This window comes from Oryx dammah, unplaced genomic scaffold (assembly GCF_014754425.2).
Source record: "Oryx dammah isolate SB20612 unplaced genomic scaffold, SCBI_Odam_1.1 HiC_scaffold_24, whole genome shotgun sequence".
Taxonomy (NCBI): Eukaryota; Metazoa; Chordata; class Mammalia; order Artiodactyla; family Bovidae; genus Oryx; species Oryx dammah.
Window position 1 is genome coordinate 60,525,148 of NW_024070208.1, and position 20,312 is coordinate 60,545,459.

At 34.5% G+C, this 20,312-nt stretch overlaps 1 protein-coding gene across 1 annotated transcript; it reads right to left on the reverse strand.

The window, feature by feature from the left end:
- Positions 1 to 12,248: 12,248 nt before the first annotated feature.
- Positions 12,249 to 18,891, reverse strand: SLITRK6 (SLIT and NTRK like family member 6). The gene is made up of 2 exons (XM_040267326.1): positions 18,358 to 18,891; positions 12,249 to 15,985 (listed from the first exon to the last, which is right to left on the reverse strand). The coding sequence occupies exon 2, from the start codon at positions 15,960 to 15,962 to the stop codon at positions 13,434 to 13,436; it is 2,529 nt and encodes an 842-aa protein (XP_040123260.1). The 5' UTR covers positions 15,963 to 15,985; positions 18,358 to 18,891; the 3' UTR covers positions 12,249 to 13,433.
- Between the last annotated feature and the right edge of the window lie 1,421 nt (positions 18,892 to 20,312).

The following is a 20,312-nucleotide window of genomic DNA, read 5'->3' on the forward strand; positions in this document are numbered from 1 at the left end:
ACAATAATCTATTGTCTTTTTATTTTATATTTTTAATTTTCTCATCTTTAATTAGTATTGTCATAACAGACAAATGAAGTATCCTTCAGAATCTGCAGCCTCTTTGAATTACATACATATGTTTCTTCCCAGCTAAAACACGCACTGTATCCATCTAATCTTTCTAAACAATAATTGTTCTCCAAACAAGAGCCACATGTATCTTCACATATCAGTTAATAACTGCTCTTCTTGTAATTGAGTCACAAAAGGTTGAGTCTTTTACAATTTTTGAGAGCTCCAACAATTAAATGCTTTTATTTTTATTCTGTTTGATGTTTTATTGCTGTAACTATGTGTGACTCATGCCCTAGAGAAAAGGGTCACATGCTTTTGAAACGACTAAATACCCCACAGTGAAACACTGGTCCTATATCAATTCATCTTTCCTTTGACTTTAATACTAATTACACAATTATGTTTTTACTAAAGGGCAGAGCAAAAAGACTGATAATCAGAGAAGTTAATTTTCAAGTGAAAAGGTCAAGGTCATTTGTAATTATTTTCCTTTAGAATTCTGTTCCTCTAGGGTTAAAAAAAAAGTGTATTACAGAGGAAAAAAATCAGCTAAAGTAACTCAGATATAATGTACCCCTTGAAATCTGGAATTTTTCAGAGAAGAGTAGTAGCAGTAGAGAAAAGGCAGTACTAATTCTGACAAAGGCAACAGGAAATGGTTTGGTGAACTAAGACCCTATAGTAAAACGGAAGTCTAATCACGTCCGGATATGTTATGAGATATGGATTTGAACATTACCTCATCCTGAATCCTTTGGGCACCCATGGTAATCTGTTTTTGGACCTGTGAACTGCATAAACAAAAATTTGAAAATTTATTATTTTACCTGTCTTTATACATTAACACTTGTAGACCTCCCTTGTAGCTCAGTTGGGAAAGAATCTGCCTGCAATGCAGGAGACACAGGTTCAATTCCTGGGTCGGGAAGATCCCCCGGAGAAGGAAATGGCAACCCACTCTAGTATTCTTGCCTGAAAAAATCTCATGGACAGAGCAGCCTGATGGGCTATAGTCCATGGGGTCACAAGAGTCAGACATGACTTAGCAACTAAACCACCACCACCATACATTAACACATATATGCATATGCATTATTGCTAGTTGCTTCATTTTGTAATAATACTTTCCTAGAAGTGCTGAAATTAACATTTTACCCAACACTGGCACTATGAGTCTACATTCCTTATTTTGTTGAATTCTTTTTCCATGATTATGTAACCCATTATGAGAGCTGGGAAGAAAATAATGTATTATGTGCATCAATGGCACACAGCATTAGTGCAGGTACTTTTTCTATTGGAGAGCACATGCCTTCCTAATTCACTACATTTAGCATTCCTGAGATGGGACATTTTTTCTCATACTATTCTCATATATTTCTCATATTCCTTCCAAATTGTGAATATATTGCCTGGTTTTTATCTGAATATAGACAAAAGAGATGAATCATGAACATATTTACTGTATGATTCCAGCTGAAACTAAAAGACACAAAATTGTACTTAGCATGTTATTTAAAAGGCATTCACTGATGTAAAACCATGATAAGTTGAAAAATTATGATGTCTTCTGAATAAAAAAAGAAAGACTAATTACATATTTTTATTTCAATTTTCCTTCTAAACTTTGTCTATTTTTATGTTTCTGTCAGAATATGGTAAGTAACAATACATTTCTTAGAGATATAGTTAATACTGATCCCTGTTGATGCACGGTTGATGATGGTAAAGAATTTTATTTAAATGTGTATTATTTTAAAATTCTATACACTGACTCTATATCAGATAATTAACTCAGAAAATGCATAGCTTTTAGAAAATCATTTGAAAAGTAAGCTCTGGTTCCTTATTCCTCAGTATTTTATTTCATTGGATGTGGGAGGAAAATTTAAACTTCTAAACTTCTAAAAACTTTTTTTTCTGTATTTGCAACTCAGAAATTTGTGTTTTCTACTTATATATATGTATCTCAAAGTCAGTGAACCATAGAGAGACAATGTTAAGCAAGACTCAAAACTAATTTATTGCAATATATTATTAAAAACTGAAATTTTAAAGCAACTATGTCATACTTTAATGATCCATCAGTTCGGTCGCTCAGTTGTGTCCAACTCTTTGCGACCCCATGAATCACAGCACGCCAGGCCTCCCTGTCCCTCACCAACTCCCAGAGTTTACTCAGACTCACATCCATCGAGTCCATGATGCCATCCAGCCATCTCATCCACTGTCGTCCCCTTCTCCTTCTGCCCCCAACCCCTCCCAGCATCAGTCTTTTCCAATAAGTCAACTCTTCGCAAGAAGTGGCCAAAGTACTGGAGTTTCAGCTTTAGCATCATTCCTTCCAAAGAAATCCCAGGGCTGATCTCCTTCAGAATGGATTGGTTGGATCTCCTTGCAGTCCAGGGGACTCTGAAGAGTCTTCTCCAATGCCACAGTTAAAAAGCATCAATTCTTCAGCGCTCAGCCTTCTTCACAGTCCAACTCTCACATCCATACATGACCACAGGAAAAACCACAGCCTTGATTAGACGGACCTTAGTCAGCAAAATAATGTCTCTGCTTTTGAATATACTATCTTGGTTGGTCATAACTTTCCTTCCTAGGAGTAAGCGTCTTTTAATTTCATGGCTGCAATCACCATCTGCAGTGATTTTGGAGCCCCCCAAAATAAAGTCTAACACTGTACATACAATGCTTTACTCATGTGATCAACATAGTCTTTCCTAGACTCTTCCAGCTTCTGGTGGTGGCCAGTAATTGGATTCCATGGATAGTAGATGCATGTATCACTGCACTTTCTGCCTCTGTAGTCATGTAGTGTTTTTGTGTGTGTGCGCTCTGTATATCTGTGCACAACCTTATTGTAAGAAAATTATTTCCTCGATTTGGAACTTACCCTAAAATTCAGTATGAACTCAACCAATTACCTCAGCAAAAATTCTGTTCCCAAATACAGTCATAATCTGATGTTCTAGGTGGACATAAATTTTGGAGGACACTATTCAGTCTTCCACAATGTTCATGACAGTATTTTTTTGAAATGGTAGATATAATTTTAGTTTAAATTATATGGAAATTATTAAACAAGTAGAATATATTATTTGCATATATGTTAAAATATAAATATTTGTATGTTATATAAAATATTTCCTGTTTAAATATGTATGTTAATATATAATATTTAATGTTAAAATATATGTTTAAATATTATATATGTTAAAATATAAATCAAAATATTTTTGCTTTACTTTTTATGATAAGGATATGGAATCCAAATGACTGTTATTAAAAGTACATTTAATTTGTTCCATTTGAATTCTATTGTTTTATATGATTTGTTGGGGGAAATTACCCAACTGATCTAAATTATATTTCTTGCTAAGAGCTGTATTACTTTTACCAATTTTTTATTGCTATTGAGTTAGTAAACCATTTTTATTTATGGGCATAGACTCTGGGGCTCAGAAAATCTCAGGCGAATCTAGGATCTACCATTTTCCAAATGTGTGCGTTTTTGTCTCCGTTCAATATGGCAATAGTAACATTTCCTAATTCATAATGTTATTATGTAGATCAAATTATGAAATCAAAAAGAAATCCAAAAGGCATTAGGAAATACATATTACAAATGAAAACCAAGCTTTGCATCCTGAAGTGAGTTTTTTTTTTTATTATTAATTACCTACATGGTCAAATTAATAATTAGGCAAATTTGTTTTCTGTGTTCTCATCTATATCATTAATGTGATGTTGAAAGTTTGTATTCAGATGATGTAGATTCATTGTTGAAACTGAAACACTTCAATAGTGTTTGAAATATACATACTTCCCAATACATTTATTTTGAAGTTGAAATGTAAACAAACATATGGAGACTTCAGACCGTGCAAGACCAATGTTATATTTATATTGATGATAGGCTTATGATATGATTAGAAGCTAAACAAACATTCAACACTAAAATAATAAGTGTGATGAACGAGTACAATAATTGCAGCTGTGAACAATGTAGTATTTGCCTCAGTCAACTGAAATGGTGATCACATTTTAAAATGTTTTTATAAATTTATGAGATGATGCATGATAAGATGGTAGAAGCAGGAATTTTTCAAGTAAGAGAAAGCTGAACTTGACCACTACTATGTGTGTGGTTTTGAGCAATTTAACATTCTGAGGTTCATTGGCTTTATAGTTAAAATAAGGATAATACTATTACTTGCAGATTAAAAATGAGGATTCAACTGAGTATATACAGAGCACCTGCTACTTGGTATAGATGTCTGGTAGGCAAACACTAAACTATAGCTATCTTTATCATTTATGTAAACTCCCAGGTGTAATACAGCCCTTATAAAGGACAGTGCTAAGAAGAGTCTTGCTAAACTCACTTTTTTACATTCATATTGAACACTCTTGTAGCTATAGGAAGTTCAGACCCAATGATACTAACATTTATAATTTGATGTTTTTCTCTCATATATTATTTTCTCTTAAACATGAAGTAATATGTCATGTTAATAGCACTCAAGGGTTAAATATAAAGACTAAATTATAAAGAAGGCAACAATCCATTTTAAATTCTGTATGATTTTAAAAACCCAAATTATTGTTATTTCAACAAGTGAGCATTTGCATGCAAAAAAAAAAATCTGAATTCAAACCTTATACCTTTCACATAAATTTACTCAAAATGGAAATGGATCATGGGCCTTAATATAATGTGTAAAACAAAAACTCTTATATAATGTGGAAGAAAATCTAGGTGACTTTGAATTTGGTAATGATTTCATAGATACCACGAAAATCATAATCTGTAAAAGAAATAAATAAGCTGGATTTCACTGAAATTAAAAATGTATGCTCTGTGAACTACACTGTCAAGAAAGTGAGAAAACAAGTCATTGACTAGGAAAACTATTTGCAAAATATACATTTGATAAGCATCTGTTATCCAAAACACAAAAGAACTATTAAAATTCAATAATAATGAAACAGACCACATGAATTAAAAAAAAAAGGCTGAAAAGCTTAACAAACACCTCATTAAGGAAGATATACAGACGGTAAAATAGCACATGAAAAGGTGGTGCAAATCATATGTCATTAGGAATGTAAATTAAAACAACAATGAGATACCACTACACATCAATTAGAATTTCTAAAATCTGGAACACTAACAATAAATGCTGGTGAGGATGTGTAGTAACAGAAATTCCTATTCCTTGCTGGAGGGACTCCAAAGTGGTACAGCCATTTGGAAGACAGTTCAGTATTACAAAGCTACACACACTCCTAAGATCTGAGATTTATTCTCTTCAGTGTTACCCAAATGAGTCAAAGGTGGCACTAGTGGTAAAGAACCTACATTCCAATGCGGGAGATGTAAGAGATTTGGGTTTGGTCCCTGGGTTGGGAAGATCCCCTAGAGAAGGGAATGGCAATCCACTCCAGTGTTCTTGCCTGAAGAATGTCACGGACAGAGGCTTCAGTCTGGGTTTGCAAAGAGTTGGACACAACTGAGCAACTAACAAATGAGTCAGAAACCTCTGTCGACATGAAAATCTGTGCACAGATGTTTATAACTTTTTTATTCATAATTTCCCAAACTTGGAAGCAACCATAATGTCCTTCAGTAGGTGAATGGGTAAATAAACTGCAGTACATCCAGACAATGGAGTGTTATTAAGTGCTATAAAGAAATGAGAAACAGCAAAATTCTGTAAAGCATTATCCTTCAATAAAAACATAAATTAGAAAAGAAATGAAGAATCAAGCCATGAAAAAGTATGAAAGAGTTTTAAATACATATTACTAAGTGAAAGAAATCCATCTAAAAAGGATACATACTGTATGATTTCAACTATATGAAACTCTGGAAATGGCAAACTCTGAAAGTAGTTAAAAGATCATTTGTTGCCAGAAAGGGATGAACAGACAGAGCCCAGAGGATTTATATGAGAGTGAAAACATGCTGTATAATACAATAATAATGACTATATATCACTGTACATTTCTCAGGAACCATAGGATGTACACCATCTACAGGGAATCCTAATGTAAACTGTGGTGTTTGGGTGATAAAAATATTTTAACGTGGATTAATTAATTATAATAACTGTACCACTCTGGTAGAAAATGTTTACAGTGGTGGTGGCTGGCTTTTGTGGGATCAGTGGGTATATGGGAACTCTGCATGTTTGGATCTGAACTTAAAACTGCTTTAAGGAAAATTTACTTAAAAAGAAAAATATAATCCTTAGTATTATAAAGCTGTTTTTCTAGGATTCAGATGATGAATTCATTGAAATAATGATCTTTATCATAAAGTGCTAGTGGTAAAGAAACTGCTTGCCAGTGCAGGAGACATAAGAGACACGGGTTCGATCCCTGGGTGGGGAAGATTCCCCTGGAGGAAGGCATGGCAACCCCACTCCAGTATTCTTGCCTGGATAGAAGAGCCTGGGGGGCTATAGTCCATAGGGTTACAAGTAGTCGAATACGATTGAAGAGACTTAACATGCATGCAGGTAGATGTAGTTACTTCAGGTAGAGGTCTTAAAAAATGAAATGGTGAAAATATCAGGTACCATAATCTCTAACAACACTTCAATTACATACTGTTTTTACAGGACTTAAAGTTTTAAATCAATCAAATAACATGAGAACTATATATTTTGTATTATTCTGTCAATGCTTGAGTCTCAGAAATATGACAGAAATTAAATCATTAATAAATTATATTTGAAAATATAAAGAACATTAATAGTAATTCTGAATGTAAAAGTAATCTATGTAATGAGTTTCTGACTGCCACGTCTGTGTTGTCCAATGAGTATTGTTGTCCAGTACTCCAATGACTATTCAGTAATTTTCTAGCTGTATCATCAATGTGCTTTGGTAACATTTTGAATAATTTAGAATTATGTAACCTGTGTCTAAAATTACTCAAACTTACGTCTTTTCTTCCATGAAATGTTAAGCGTGCCCTACCTAAACACAGAAACAGAAAAATGTGCAAAGGAAAGACATACATTTCTGTGATTCTGTATAGCCTATAAATAACGTAAGGCAAAATTTTAATTCGTCTATTTGTAAAATGAAAAAAAATTAGATAAACGATAGATATTTATCTTGTGCTGATACATGGAATTGTGTTTCCTGCATCATAATGAAATGTCTTCAAATATATATTTCTTCCAAAATCACTGCAGATGGTGACTGCAGCCATGAAATTAAAAGACGCTTACTCCTTGGAAGGAAAGTTATGACCAACCTAGATAGCATATTAAAAAGCAGAGACATTACTTTGCCAACAAAGGTCCGTCTAGTCAAGGCTATGGTTTTTCCTGTGGTAGTATATGGATGTGAGAGTTGGACTGTGAAGAAAGCTGAGCGCCAAAGAATTGACGCTTTTGAACTGTGGTGTTGGAGAAGACTCTTGAGAGTCCCTTCAACTGCAAGGAGATCCAACCAGTCCATTCTGAAGGAGATCAGCCCTGGGATTTCTTTGGAAGGAATGATGCTGAGGCTGAAACTCCAGTACTTTGGCCACCTCATGCAAAGAGTTGACTCATTGGAAAAGACTCTGATGCTGGGAGGGATTAGGGGCAAGAGGAGAAGGGGACGACAGAGGATGAGATGGCTGAATGGCATCACTGACTCGATGGATGTGAGTCTGAGTGAACTCCGGGAGTTGGTGATGGACAGGGAGGCCTGGGGTGCTGTGATTCATGGGATCGCAGAGTCGAACACGACTGAGCGACTGAACTGACCTGAACTGAAACCAAAATACTTTAGAATTCTAGGAATAGACCCATGACATGTCCATGAAAGCCTTCATTGAGGAAATCGTGTTTAGCATTTAAACTGATCTTATCCTTCTACAGTCATTATTCCTCTGAACTTCATTGTTCCTTTTCAGATACTACCATATATCAGTATATTAACTTTTAACAGTATGAGTCATGAAAACATAGTAATGGAGACTTATATATCTTTAGAGTAGTCATAATACCAAGTAAAAAGATAGAAATACATTTAACATCCACTCACTAATTATAAAATCATCACTGATAACACCACAAATTTAAAATTGGGTATGTTCATCTTGGTAACAGAATGATTCATATTGTATATAATACTTGTTCAAGAACTTTATAACATCAAATATGATGACATGACAATTAAATAACTGGAGATTTTATATGAAAAAAGTGAAGTCGCTCAGTTGTGTCCGACTCTTTGCGACCCCACGGACTGTAGCCTATCAAGCTCCTCCGCCCATGGGATTTTCCAGGCAAGAGTGCTGGAGTGGATTGCCATTTCCTTCTCGAGGGGAACTTCCCGACTCAGGAATCGAACCGAGGTCTCCCGCATTGCAGGCAGACGCTTTACCGTCTGAGCCACCAGGGAATTAACTCAAAATACCGTACTAATTTACTGGTAATTTTCTCACTGGTAGTGCCTTCATGATGTAAGAGGCAATGCTTATTTTTGGAAAGTCAGGTTTTCTGCTTACCATGTTTCAAATCATTTTACTTGAAATGCATCATGTGTGTATGTGTGTGCAGTTTGTTGTTTTGAATTGTTTCCATTTTTATTCACTAATCTGCTGAAGAACATTCACTAACAGAGCAGTATTTGTCTGTTTGTGTATACTCTCAGTGCAGCTACATCTGACCGTCTCCTCTTTTCCATATACATAAGAATAGATGTGGATGTAATAAGTTCAATTTTTGAAAAGATAGGTGTGTTCTATAAAAGAAATAATGCTATTTATTTCCATATAAAACAAATTTGTTAATGTAATTTTAATGATATAGTTATCTTTTATAAGTTGATAATAAACAACAGTTCTATATTTTATTTATTGTAGTTATAAATCTCAAGGAATATTTGGACAAATATCTGTATTTCAGTTTGTATGGAATTGAAAAAGCACAAAGAGATAACTATATTTTTAATCACTTGTCTTCTCTTCATCAAAGAGATCATTCTTGACTTGGCTGCCCGGATATAGGGTCACTTCTTGTAATTGGGCTTCCTGGGTAGCTCAAACAGTAAACAATCTCCCTGCAATGCGGAAGACCTGGGTTCGATCTCTGGGTCAGGAGGATCCCCTGGGGAAGGGTATGTCACCTACTCCAGTACTCTTGCATGGGGAATTCCATGAACAGGGAAGCCTGGTGGGCTACAGTCCATGGTTGCAAAGAGTTGGACACAATAGAGCGACTAACACTTTCACTTCTTGTAATTGTCTCCTTTCTTATTATAAAATAGTGTCCATTTATGATATCCCACCTTCTAAAGAAGAAAACTGTGGCCACTCATATTTGACATAAAAGTGTTCAGGGAAAAGAAATAGAAAAGAATCCTTAAATTCATTTTAAAACCATTTCCCAATTACCAGGAGATCCAAACTTCTCTTTCTAAATGGTCAGCGTTTTCTGCACATGCATCTCTTTTTATGTAGAGAACAGCTTCTGCCAAAGATAATTATGTGGAAAGTCTTATAAGTGAGAAATATTGTGATCTTCCCTTTGATATGCATTTGCATATGTTAAAGAAAACAGTTTATTGTCCAACAACTTTGCAATGTATTTACTATTATTCTTTTAAAAAAACCTTCAATTATACATCTACTAGGTATCATAGAATAATATTATGAATAAATTACATGCATGTTGAGACTATCCATCCATCATCTACGTATTTATTAGTTCTCCAAAAATATATGTATGTAGCCATTTATAAAAAGTGCTTCCCCTATGGCTCAGTGATAAAGAATCTGCCTGCAGTGCAGGAGACACAGGTTCTATCCCTGGCAGTTCAGTTCAGTTCAGTTGCTCACTGAACTGAACTGCCAGGGATAGAGATTGTTGCCTGGGAAATGCCATGGACAGAGGAGCTTGGTGGACTACAGTCCATAGTGTCACAAAGAGTCGGACATGACTGCAGTGACTTAAATACTCACATCATGTATATATAAATGTAAAATTATTTACATATACATAAATATAGACACCAGTAAATTAAAATATGCATTTTAATGACCAGGGGATAGCCATATCACTTTTTTCAATCCTGGCTTAAAACTTAAGCTTTTTAAAGTAATTGGATCAGGCAGCTTAAACGCCACTAAGATGTTCCTTCCCTTTCGTTATTATTTGATTAGGAAGGAAAAATGTTCCTCTGTGGTTTAAGGTTGATTCAAGGGAAGAATCAGATTTATTGATATATTCCTTTTTTATGGAGATCCGTGGAAGATATTTGAAGAACACTCTTCAATTCCCAGTAAGTATTTTAATGGTAATTGAGTGAAAATAATTCATACAAGTTGGATACAACAGGTTGACAGAATCGAAAAAATTTGATCCAGTTTGATTATACACTACTATCATGATACTACAAACATCCAAGATTCAGACATGAGTGAAAAGTTACCCTCATGTATTGTGAACAAAGAGTAACATTTGTTTAAATTAAAAAAAAAAATAACCTCAAGTGATGAAAAGTCTTTTTTAAGAAAGCCCAGATATTTTAAATGTCTGAGCATACTGAATTATGATTTGGGATTTTGAATCTAACAATTAATTGCAGAAAGAGACCACTTTAGCCTTATATGTAATAAACCAGGCAATATAATAAAAATTATTCTGTAGGTGAGGGGGCAGGGAGCATAATAGGAAATACAAGTAAAATAACCAAAGTTTTGAGTGATTATCATAAGTCGCAAGACCTGTTAAAAATTAAAGATTATCATTGGAGTTTCCAACTCTCAACTACTTGTAGTAGGGAAACAAATTACATAAGAAAGATTCTATCATGAATGAAACAGCTAAGCTTTAAAAACCTCTTACTCTTTGGAAACCATAATTATTTCTGTATCATTGTAAATAACGTCCAGACTCCATAGGGTTTTATTGGGTTGGCAGATAAGTTCGTTCAGGTTTTTCATAACAGCATACAGGGTTGATGTTACATAATTAGGGGTTATGCCCAGTTTGAAAGATATATTTACATGACACCATAGACAACTTTGTTTTGTCTTTGATTTTTAAGTTGAGTGAATATTATTACTTTTGGCAATTAACAGTAAAGATTAAAAAAAAATTTACCTCATTCAAAAGAGAAGAATGTTCCTCAGGACATGTCTCTGTCTGCATTCATGGATCCATTCCAAAGATCCTGCAGGCGAGTGAAGTCTGAAACTTCCGTGCACTTGACTGGAATCAGGAAATACTTGCAGATACTCTACTGAGCCGAAGTACAGTAACATGAATTCTACTCTTGCTTTGTTCTTTTCTTTAGAATGTAACATTTAAATTAATGCTTTGGAGGGTTTACTGTTCATTACTGTGCTGAGTACAGTGGATAAACATATAAAGTATTATATATGAACCTAGATTTCCCTTTAGTAAGCATTAATTAAAAAAAGATTTCCCATTTTTTGATTTCCAACCTTAAAGGTTAATCAAGAAATGTAGACTTTCAATGAAATCTTTTAATTATTAATACATAATTTGTTATTACTGTATATTAGTATATGCAATGATTTTTTAGAAACCTAGTGATATGATGTCATAATAGAACCATAACTGTTCTTCAGACCATGCCACACAGGCTTCCCCTGTTTTTATTAAAAGGGAAGTCTTCTCATTCATAATCAAAGAAAGAAAGTATATTTAGCTAGTCATGCAGACAGTTGAGTGTTGAAAACCAACTCATTTAATAGAATATTCGTGAATCACTAAAATAGTATAAAGTAAATTAAAAACATCCTTCCTAATAGAAAATATATTCCTTCCTAACCCTGCACATGCATCTGAGTGGTGAACACCACAGAACTAAAATACCTTGATTAATTACAGTTTGCCTTGCGAAAATTTTCTGTATAATTGATTCTGTAACCAGAAAGAAGAAAATTAAATCATTTCTACTTATATTAAGTAGGAAAATAATTTGCCAGAAAGGGAAAATTATGGGCCATTTAGTTTGGCTCTATGACAGTCACATCGTGACACTGAAAGGCCTTTTCACACATGGTAAAGCAAATGCTCTGTGTGGGTGACAACAAATAGAAATCCTGTTTTTGTGTGTTTGTGCCTAAGTGCCTCCATGAATGTGCATGTGTTAATCCTGACTCAACTGAATTACAGATCAGACTAATTGAAGAAAGCACATACAAAAAAGGGTTTTCATTTTAGTTTTATTGTAGTGAGCAGTACTTTTAATTTTCTTGAAAGGCACCCAAGAATAATTACCTTTGTGAACCAAAAATATACAAAACTGTACAGAATAAATAGTTCATAAAAATCTAGCTACACTTTCTTGTAAAATAAAGCTACATTGTCCCACTCTTGAGGCAACTTAAACCACTTACCCTTAGACGTGCCTTTGCTACTAATTTATGGCATCTACCAGTGTACATCAATAAAAATAAAATATTTTTCCTATTTTTTACACCAGTGAATTATTACTTGCCACAAGAAACATATTTCTATCTCAGTATTCAAATTTACAAAGGATTAATGCTATGAAAGAATCCAAACTTAATAGATGCACTAATCATATTTACAGTGGAATATCAGTAGCATTTTCAAAATATCCCAAGAGTAAGAATTAAACTTTGAGCATAAATGACATACCTTAGTTCACAGCAGCATTAACAAGAAGATTGTCCACACAAAATGTGCAGAAAAACCAAAATGTTTTCTTCTTCATTCCACCTGAACTGTTAATCATTCTTATTTTTAAATTCAGAAAGCATTTCAGTGGCATTTTTAAATTCTCAAAGTTTCAAAGTTTTGAGCCACTCATACCCTATGTAATTCAACTTTCCATTTTTTCTTTTCTATTACTATTTGTTAATTTTAAAGTTCCAGTTCCTCTTGCCTTTATTGCAAGAAAAGTTGGTGTATCTAACAACTTACACTTTTGTAAATACATATAATGATTTTATAAACAATACATTTCTTACATATTATAACTACATTTACTGTTACAGTTTTCAAATGACAAAAATCCAATTCTATTTAATCCATGGGTAATATAACTCAAGAAATTAAGGGTTAAATATTAAACCCTTTTAGATGTGCAAGAGGACATCTATGAAACACTTTACTTATATGGGAAAATACTAATGTAATCCTTGAATGATTTACATGCAAGGACTTATTTTATTGGGGATAGACAAAATTGCCTGAAGACAATGCAATGGCTTCTCCCAGTGATCCCTGAGTTTCTTTTTCTTTTCCCATAGGATTGCTGCTGTGCTTAAGTTCTGATTGATGACAAACTCATATAAGGCACTTATATACAAGGTCTGGACTTAAGACAGAATCACAGCATTTCTGCAGAAGCCCTTGAACTCTCTATGTTTGCTGCTCCAGGACTTCTAAGTAATCAGGTTCAGCATGTAAATTAGCTTTCAGCTCAAAATACTCATTTTTAGTCTGTTCCACTAATACCTTCCTTGGCCTTGAGTACATTAATGTCTCCATCAACTTTAACTCTTCATGGGCTCCTGGATAATGTACCTCCATATCAGGCTGAAGTTGAGCAATGTTTTTCCTCAGGTATTCTGTGATTCCCAGTTGCTGAAGTTCCCTTTCTTTCTCTAAAATATTCCTATATAATGAACTGGCATCCTGGAAGGTCAAAAATTCAGTGGATTGGTCTGCGGTTTTGTACTTCATATTTGAACCTGTGAGTGGGGAGTGGTTTTCTCGTTCTAAAAGACTTCTTTGGAGATGTTTTGCATCACTTCCCTCTTTCTCATTCCTTTCTTCTTCTTCTTCCAGATGCTTTGGGCCAAAGGATGGGCTCCTATAGACATGAACCATGGGGCTCACCATGTGCTGCTCATAGAGTGATGCTGTGGGTCTCTCAGTAGTGTGGTGAGTTGTTTTATGGCCGTACATGCTATACTGGAGATGCACAGGACTGGTGTCTCTCATCTGCTCATCTGCTTGTTTCTTTTTGTATCTTCTCCTGCGGTGGAGAACAAGAACCACTATCCCTGCAGCACAGAACACAATAGTTATGAATACAATCAGCAGACCTAGTATTAAAACAGATAGTGGTACAGCATCAGTAAGTGATTTAAAAATATTATCAGCTGTAGTTGCGGTTGTAGGAGTATTGACAATGATGTAACTAGTCTGAGTTGGCAGGGATGGGTTATTGACCAAACCCGGGCAAAGAAGTTCACTACTGAGTGCTTTCAATTCCTTTTTGTGTAAGTGCTCCGGAGAGGTGCAGAGTATTTCATCTGTCACTGTGTTTTTACTTAACTTTTGTATCCATTGCTGCAATCCAACCAGGTCACAGGAACAATCCCAGGGGTTGTCCTCAAGGTCAATCTGGGTCAGTAAATCAAGGTCATCCAAGATGTTACTTACAGGTAGATGAGTAAATTGGTTTGTTTTAAGGTTTATCCTCGTGAGAGGAACCCCTGAAAAAATATGTGGTGGTAAAACTTGTAGGAGGTTGTTGTTTAAATAGAGCACTTTCAGTTTAGGCATTGGGTTGAAGGTTCCAGGTAATATTTCCTTAACACCATTGTATTCAAGATATAAGTACTCAAGATCGTGGAGACCAAGGAACATACCTCCACTCAGTTTGGTCAGGTGGTTACCATTCAGATAAAGCTTTTGTAATCTTGTTAAATTCATAAATGATCCTTCTTCAAGAACCTCAATATGATTGTTTCCCAAGTGAAGCATTTCCAAAGTGAAGTATTCCACTAAATCAGACTTCAGTAATGTATGAATGATATTCCCTGCAAGAATAAGCTTTCTAGGATTTTGTGGAGGAGGTTTTAGATCTGATAAACTTTCAATATTGCGCTCTTGACAGTGTATTAAAAGTCCTGATGGGGAGAGTACTTTGCAATTACAAGGAATAGGACAGTAGAGTCCCGGAATTTGAGTGAATGGCTTTGTAATATAAGGTATTAAACCTGGTGCTTTGGTGGGTGGTTTTAAAAGAGACGTGGTCTTGGCTGACACGTGACTATCGCTTATTGAAGAGGTTACCGCCAGATGTAATGATCCAGAAGGATCCTCATGTTCTTCATATACTGGTGGAGTGGGGCAAATCGATTCCTTTTTCAGCCGGCTAAGTATGCTTCCTTTGAAAAATGGAGGGCTGTTGCATACAACATCACCAATTACAGACTGTGGGGGCATGTTTTCCAACCAAAGTTTTAGCTGTAATAAGTCACAATTGCAGGCCCATTTATTGTCCTCCAACTGGAGATCCAATATTCGGCCAATGTGTTCTAAAAAACCAACATAAGGCAATGTTTGCAACTGATTTCCACGAAGATCTAGATGTGTTAGAGGAACAAATCGAAATATGTTTGGAGGAAGACTCTCAATAGCATTGTCATTTAAAATTAACACTTTAAGTCTGTTGAGCTTGCTAAAGGCACTTGGTTCAATCACTGTAATGAAATTGTTATCTGCTTGTAGGAATTCCAGGTTTTCCAGTCCATGGAAGGTATCCTCTTTAAGAATTTCTAGAGAATTGTGATTGATATGAAGTTGCTTAAGAAGGCCAAGGCCATTAAATGCACCAGTCTCAATATCTGCAATATTGTTAAATCCAAGGTGTATTGAGATAGCATTGGTAAGCCCAGAAAAGTCATTTGTGTGAAGTACTGTCAAGCCGTTATTTAGTAAACTTAGGTGGAAATGTCGTGATGGTGGCACACTTATTTGGGATAACTTCTTAATACCTCTCTCTTCACAATTTATTAGCATCGTGCCATCTTTTTCCTCACAATTGCAAAGAGAGTCACAAGAACCTCTGGTCGAGGCAGAGGACATTGGAGATTGGGACTGTGAAGATATACAGGCAAGGAGAGATGAATACAAGAGATGAATCCAGAGCTTCATGTTGTCATGTGATGGATCTGATTCTGTAAAATACAATGCAATAGCAATGGGCTTTAATGGCCAGCAGCAGGGAGGAGATGAATCTGACATTTTCAAAATGATAGGTTTTCTCCTAATAGGCAAAATATTGATTATTTTAAATATATAAGTGCATTGCTGAGTCCACATTTTCTTTTATTTTTTTACAAATATGACCTGTAGATTTGTTTTACTTTTAACTTGCATTATGATAACACTTTAAAACTTAGGTCAAGGATAACTTCAAGTATATCAATTTGTGTTCATATCACCAACGAATTGCATTTTAACAGATGTGAGGGGTGTTGGCTAAATGGACCATTGATAACTTGATATGATGCAAAGGTGTATATCTGAGAAGACCTTAACTTTTTCATTTTTTTTAGCTTAAACTAGATGAATCTTTTTTTATATTTATTTTTAATTGGAAGACAGTTGCCTTACAATATATTGCATTGGTTTCTGCCATACATCAACATGAATTAGTTCCCTGTCTCTGGAACCTCCCTCCCACCTCCCACCCCTCTTGAGATAGCCAGAAGCGAGAGACCTGTAGGAAATTAAAAAACAATAGAAAGACTGTATGTATGCATTTCCTTTAGTTCTTTTTATGAACTGGATATCACAATATAACATCTAATCACTCTGTGTTTAACCTGCTTTGATTTTGGCTTAAGATATTAATTCCATTATTTATTTAAAAAACTTGAGAAAAATATGTCTATGTAGTAAAGTAAACCTTTATAAAAGAATTTTTACTATGCTGTCTAGGGTAGTTTGTATAAGCCTACGTATCAGATATATACATTTAAAGGTATCCATTCAAATTTCACACTTTAATTTCTAGAGGTGAAATATTCACTGTTACTTTTAAATTATTCTGTGGATAAGGTTAACATCATAAAAACTAAAGAAGAAAAACTGACCTGTGACACACATTTCTGGCTCTTACAAAAGAAGGAACAATACCTCATATAAACTGCCAATAAATGACTTCTTAATGAGGTCTTGAACCAGGATTTAGGGCACTGAATATCTCATAATTAAGCAGCTGATCTTCTTTATTGTAAGGCTTAATGATGCAAACAATAAACTCTGAAACAAACTTCACTCTAAACATATTTGAAGATTTCACTAATTTGGTAAATAAAAAATGACAGCAGGATAACACATCACATATTCCAACTCCTTAAAAATGTGATACATGGATCTGAAACAGCAATGAAAAGAAATGCTAACTCTAAAATAACAGCAGTGGTGTGCTAAATACTTTCAACTCTCATGTATCTAATTTTGTTATCTTCCTTCAAATAGTGCATTTTAAATTTAGACTAAATTCAAAGGTAAACAAACACCACCTCTTGTAACTATTCAAATTTTGGAAACGATAGATGCTTTCATTTGTCTGGATAGGATGTAAACAACAATTTTGAATCTAATTAAAATTCACAATCAGGTAATACATCCCAAAACCCAATCAATAATCTCCAAAGTAAACTTCCATTCCATGAAAATACACAGTCTTATTGAAAACATGTATAGTATGAACTTTCTGAAAGGTAGAAGACAACCAAAGACATGAAACAATTGAGTAGTGCCTTTCTATATGAAGGGAAAGTTAGCTGGCTGAATGTTTCCAAAGGGAAATAGTTTGATTTTAAACAGCTCTGAAGGCTATGCTTAGAATCAAGCAGCTTGGAGTTGGAGTCTTCAACTTGTGGATTAGCTTCACAGCTATTCTCCATATTTCTCCATAGATGACCAAGAAAGAATACACTTTATTTCACCAGACAACGCATCTTAAGAAAATAGTGAATAACTTCCAGATAAGAATTTCTTATTTTTATTTCACGTGCATTTTATGCTCTTCAAAAGGTCGTAGGGAACAGTTTCTAACGTTTTCAGAAATACACATAAATATTAAAAGTGGTTCTATATTGATAGTATAGAGATACTGTGTTAAAGAGGTAAAAAAAATCTCCATTTACATATTTTCAAGTCGGGAAAAAGTAAAAGTGGTATACAATATACAAAGAATCTTTTGATATTCTGCTTGTATTTGAGATTCAACAATGGTATTTGGAAGTAATCTTTCCTTCACAGAGCACACAGAGGTTAGTTTCCAATAACAAACTGCATGCTGTAAAAGAAATAGTAGCAGATTATTTTACTTCTTCACCACAGCCAGCTGTTAGTCTAGATGTCTGCTGCTCAGAAAAACAGGCATCTGCTACCGTGTTAGTTGTGCCAGTGAACAGGAAAGAAACTGGATATCCTTTAATGCAAAGTTCCTTTTTTAGAGAGGCAAACATAAATTCAATCACTTTAGAATAATGCAAAAATAGGTATAAGGAAATCCTGGAAACATTCATCTTACCTGTAAAGCAGAGACTTCCTGACGTTATCTGTAATGCACAGCTGGAAGAGATGTTCAAAGTAAATTCAGTTTCTTTATTAAAAAAGAAAACACCAACCACCGTGTTCTTTCTTCTCAAATATCACTTTTTGGCAAGTTCCATCGCTTTATAAAGTTAAAACCTCTGGTCCAAGACAAAATGCTGAGCATTTCATTGAAAACATTTCAAGCAGACTGCATACTAGATCATCCTGAAGCAGTTGTCCTTTTATTCCCCAATTAAAATTCACGGCATACTTCACAGCTATGCTGACTTTTTTTGCATATAGTTAACCATTTGCAAGCTGCTGCATGCAGTAAACAAACAAGATGTTTAACAGAGCTGAGACTGATCACTCTTGCTTTCTTAGGCTGTAGATCCAAGCTGCAGCACTGTTCTCCTTCCTCCCTTTCTAGTCTTTCTTGTTAGCTCAGTTTGTTATTAGTCAGATTGCCAAGGGCTAGGAGGTAGGCGTAAATAAAGAGACTTCTTGGCTTTTGACTCAGCCTTTAAGCCCTTCCCCACCAGAGCGCTTTATTCTGCCAATGTCATTTAACACAAGAGACAGCTCCACCTTGGGACTCAACTCCTCCTCCTGCAAACGGTCTCCCTCTCCCTTTAAATACCAAATATAGTGCAAGTGAATTTTGATGCAAATAATGACATATGTTTAATAATATTTTGTTACTACAGCAGACTAAATCAGACACTAAAGTCTCATCTAGCACAGTATTGTACTGTTTGCACACGTGTTCACAAAAACTGTAAGCATGGTACCTATAGCTCCAGCTTTATTTTTTTAACTGGTACTTAAGGTTGAAATTGTGTACTAATTAAATCTTAAAATGTTAGCATGAACTGTTTTCCTAAAATACTTGTAGTTTTGTATTTACCATTTGAAAAGCAATTTAAAGCCTCATGTCTGAGACTCTTAAGTTTTATACTTCATTATCTCTTTCCCTACAGCTAGTGTTCAATTTGAGACTAGAAATGAAGGGTTGGTTTTTTTTTTTTTTCCAGGTAGATAGTATTTATTTGGAATGGAAATATGATCATTTAAAGAATCTTAATTATACAAGGTTTTCTTTAGTTGAAAACAGCTTATCAGTCTCAAAAATATGAAATTGTCTTTCCAGATAAAATGAAATAAGCATTTTCATCATGTAGTGATTTCAATATATAGCAATTATAATAACCCAATTTTTATGATACTAACTCTGGGAGCACTTTTTCCTAAAATATAATATTTAATAAGTTACTTGTTTCTTTAGCTCTTAAAAATTTCTGAATTATCACCAATGAAACTCTCAACTGTCAGATTCTTTATTTCCCCAAATGCCTGTGTTTTAAAAATCACTGCTGTTTACCTACATTCCAAGAACCTGAACTTTTTCTACAGCCAAAATTAATATACTAAATGCTGTCATTGATTCATTTTGAAACAGTCTATGTTTAGAAACTCTCTTGCCTATAGGTTCTAGAGGTTACCTATATTTTATTAGGTCCCATTTCAGCAACAGCTATTCTTTTTAAGAAAGAAGTTTTATGCAGCTTATATTATTAAAACAGGAAAATATAAGATTAGGTTGTTATTTAATGATTTTCTGCAGTTATGCACTCAGATTCACAAAGTTCTCACATCTGTGGAACAGTTGTTTTAAAAGCTAAGGATTTTAAGGCAATTACATTAAGTTCATCTTTTATTTTAATAGCATTATGTGCTTTAAAGTAGAAAGAGATTATAATACGGATGAGAGTGTGGAGATAGAGAGTAAAGATATGGAATGAGATAATAAAGGGAATAAAAAAAGCGAATTACTTTTTGGCACAGTCTACTGCTAGCTGAGGGTCAAGTTGACTTAAATCAGTCTAATGCTTTAGATAGGTGGTGACAAAAAATAGAATCAGTGAGAAAAGAAGGAACTAGAATAATTTC

What these genes read in the sequence shown, in the direction of transcription:
- SLITRK6 (XM_040267326.1), bottom strand. Translation starts at nt 15,962, where the DNA reads ATGAAGCTCTGGATTCATCTCTTGTATTCATCTCTCCTTGCCTGTATA.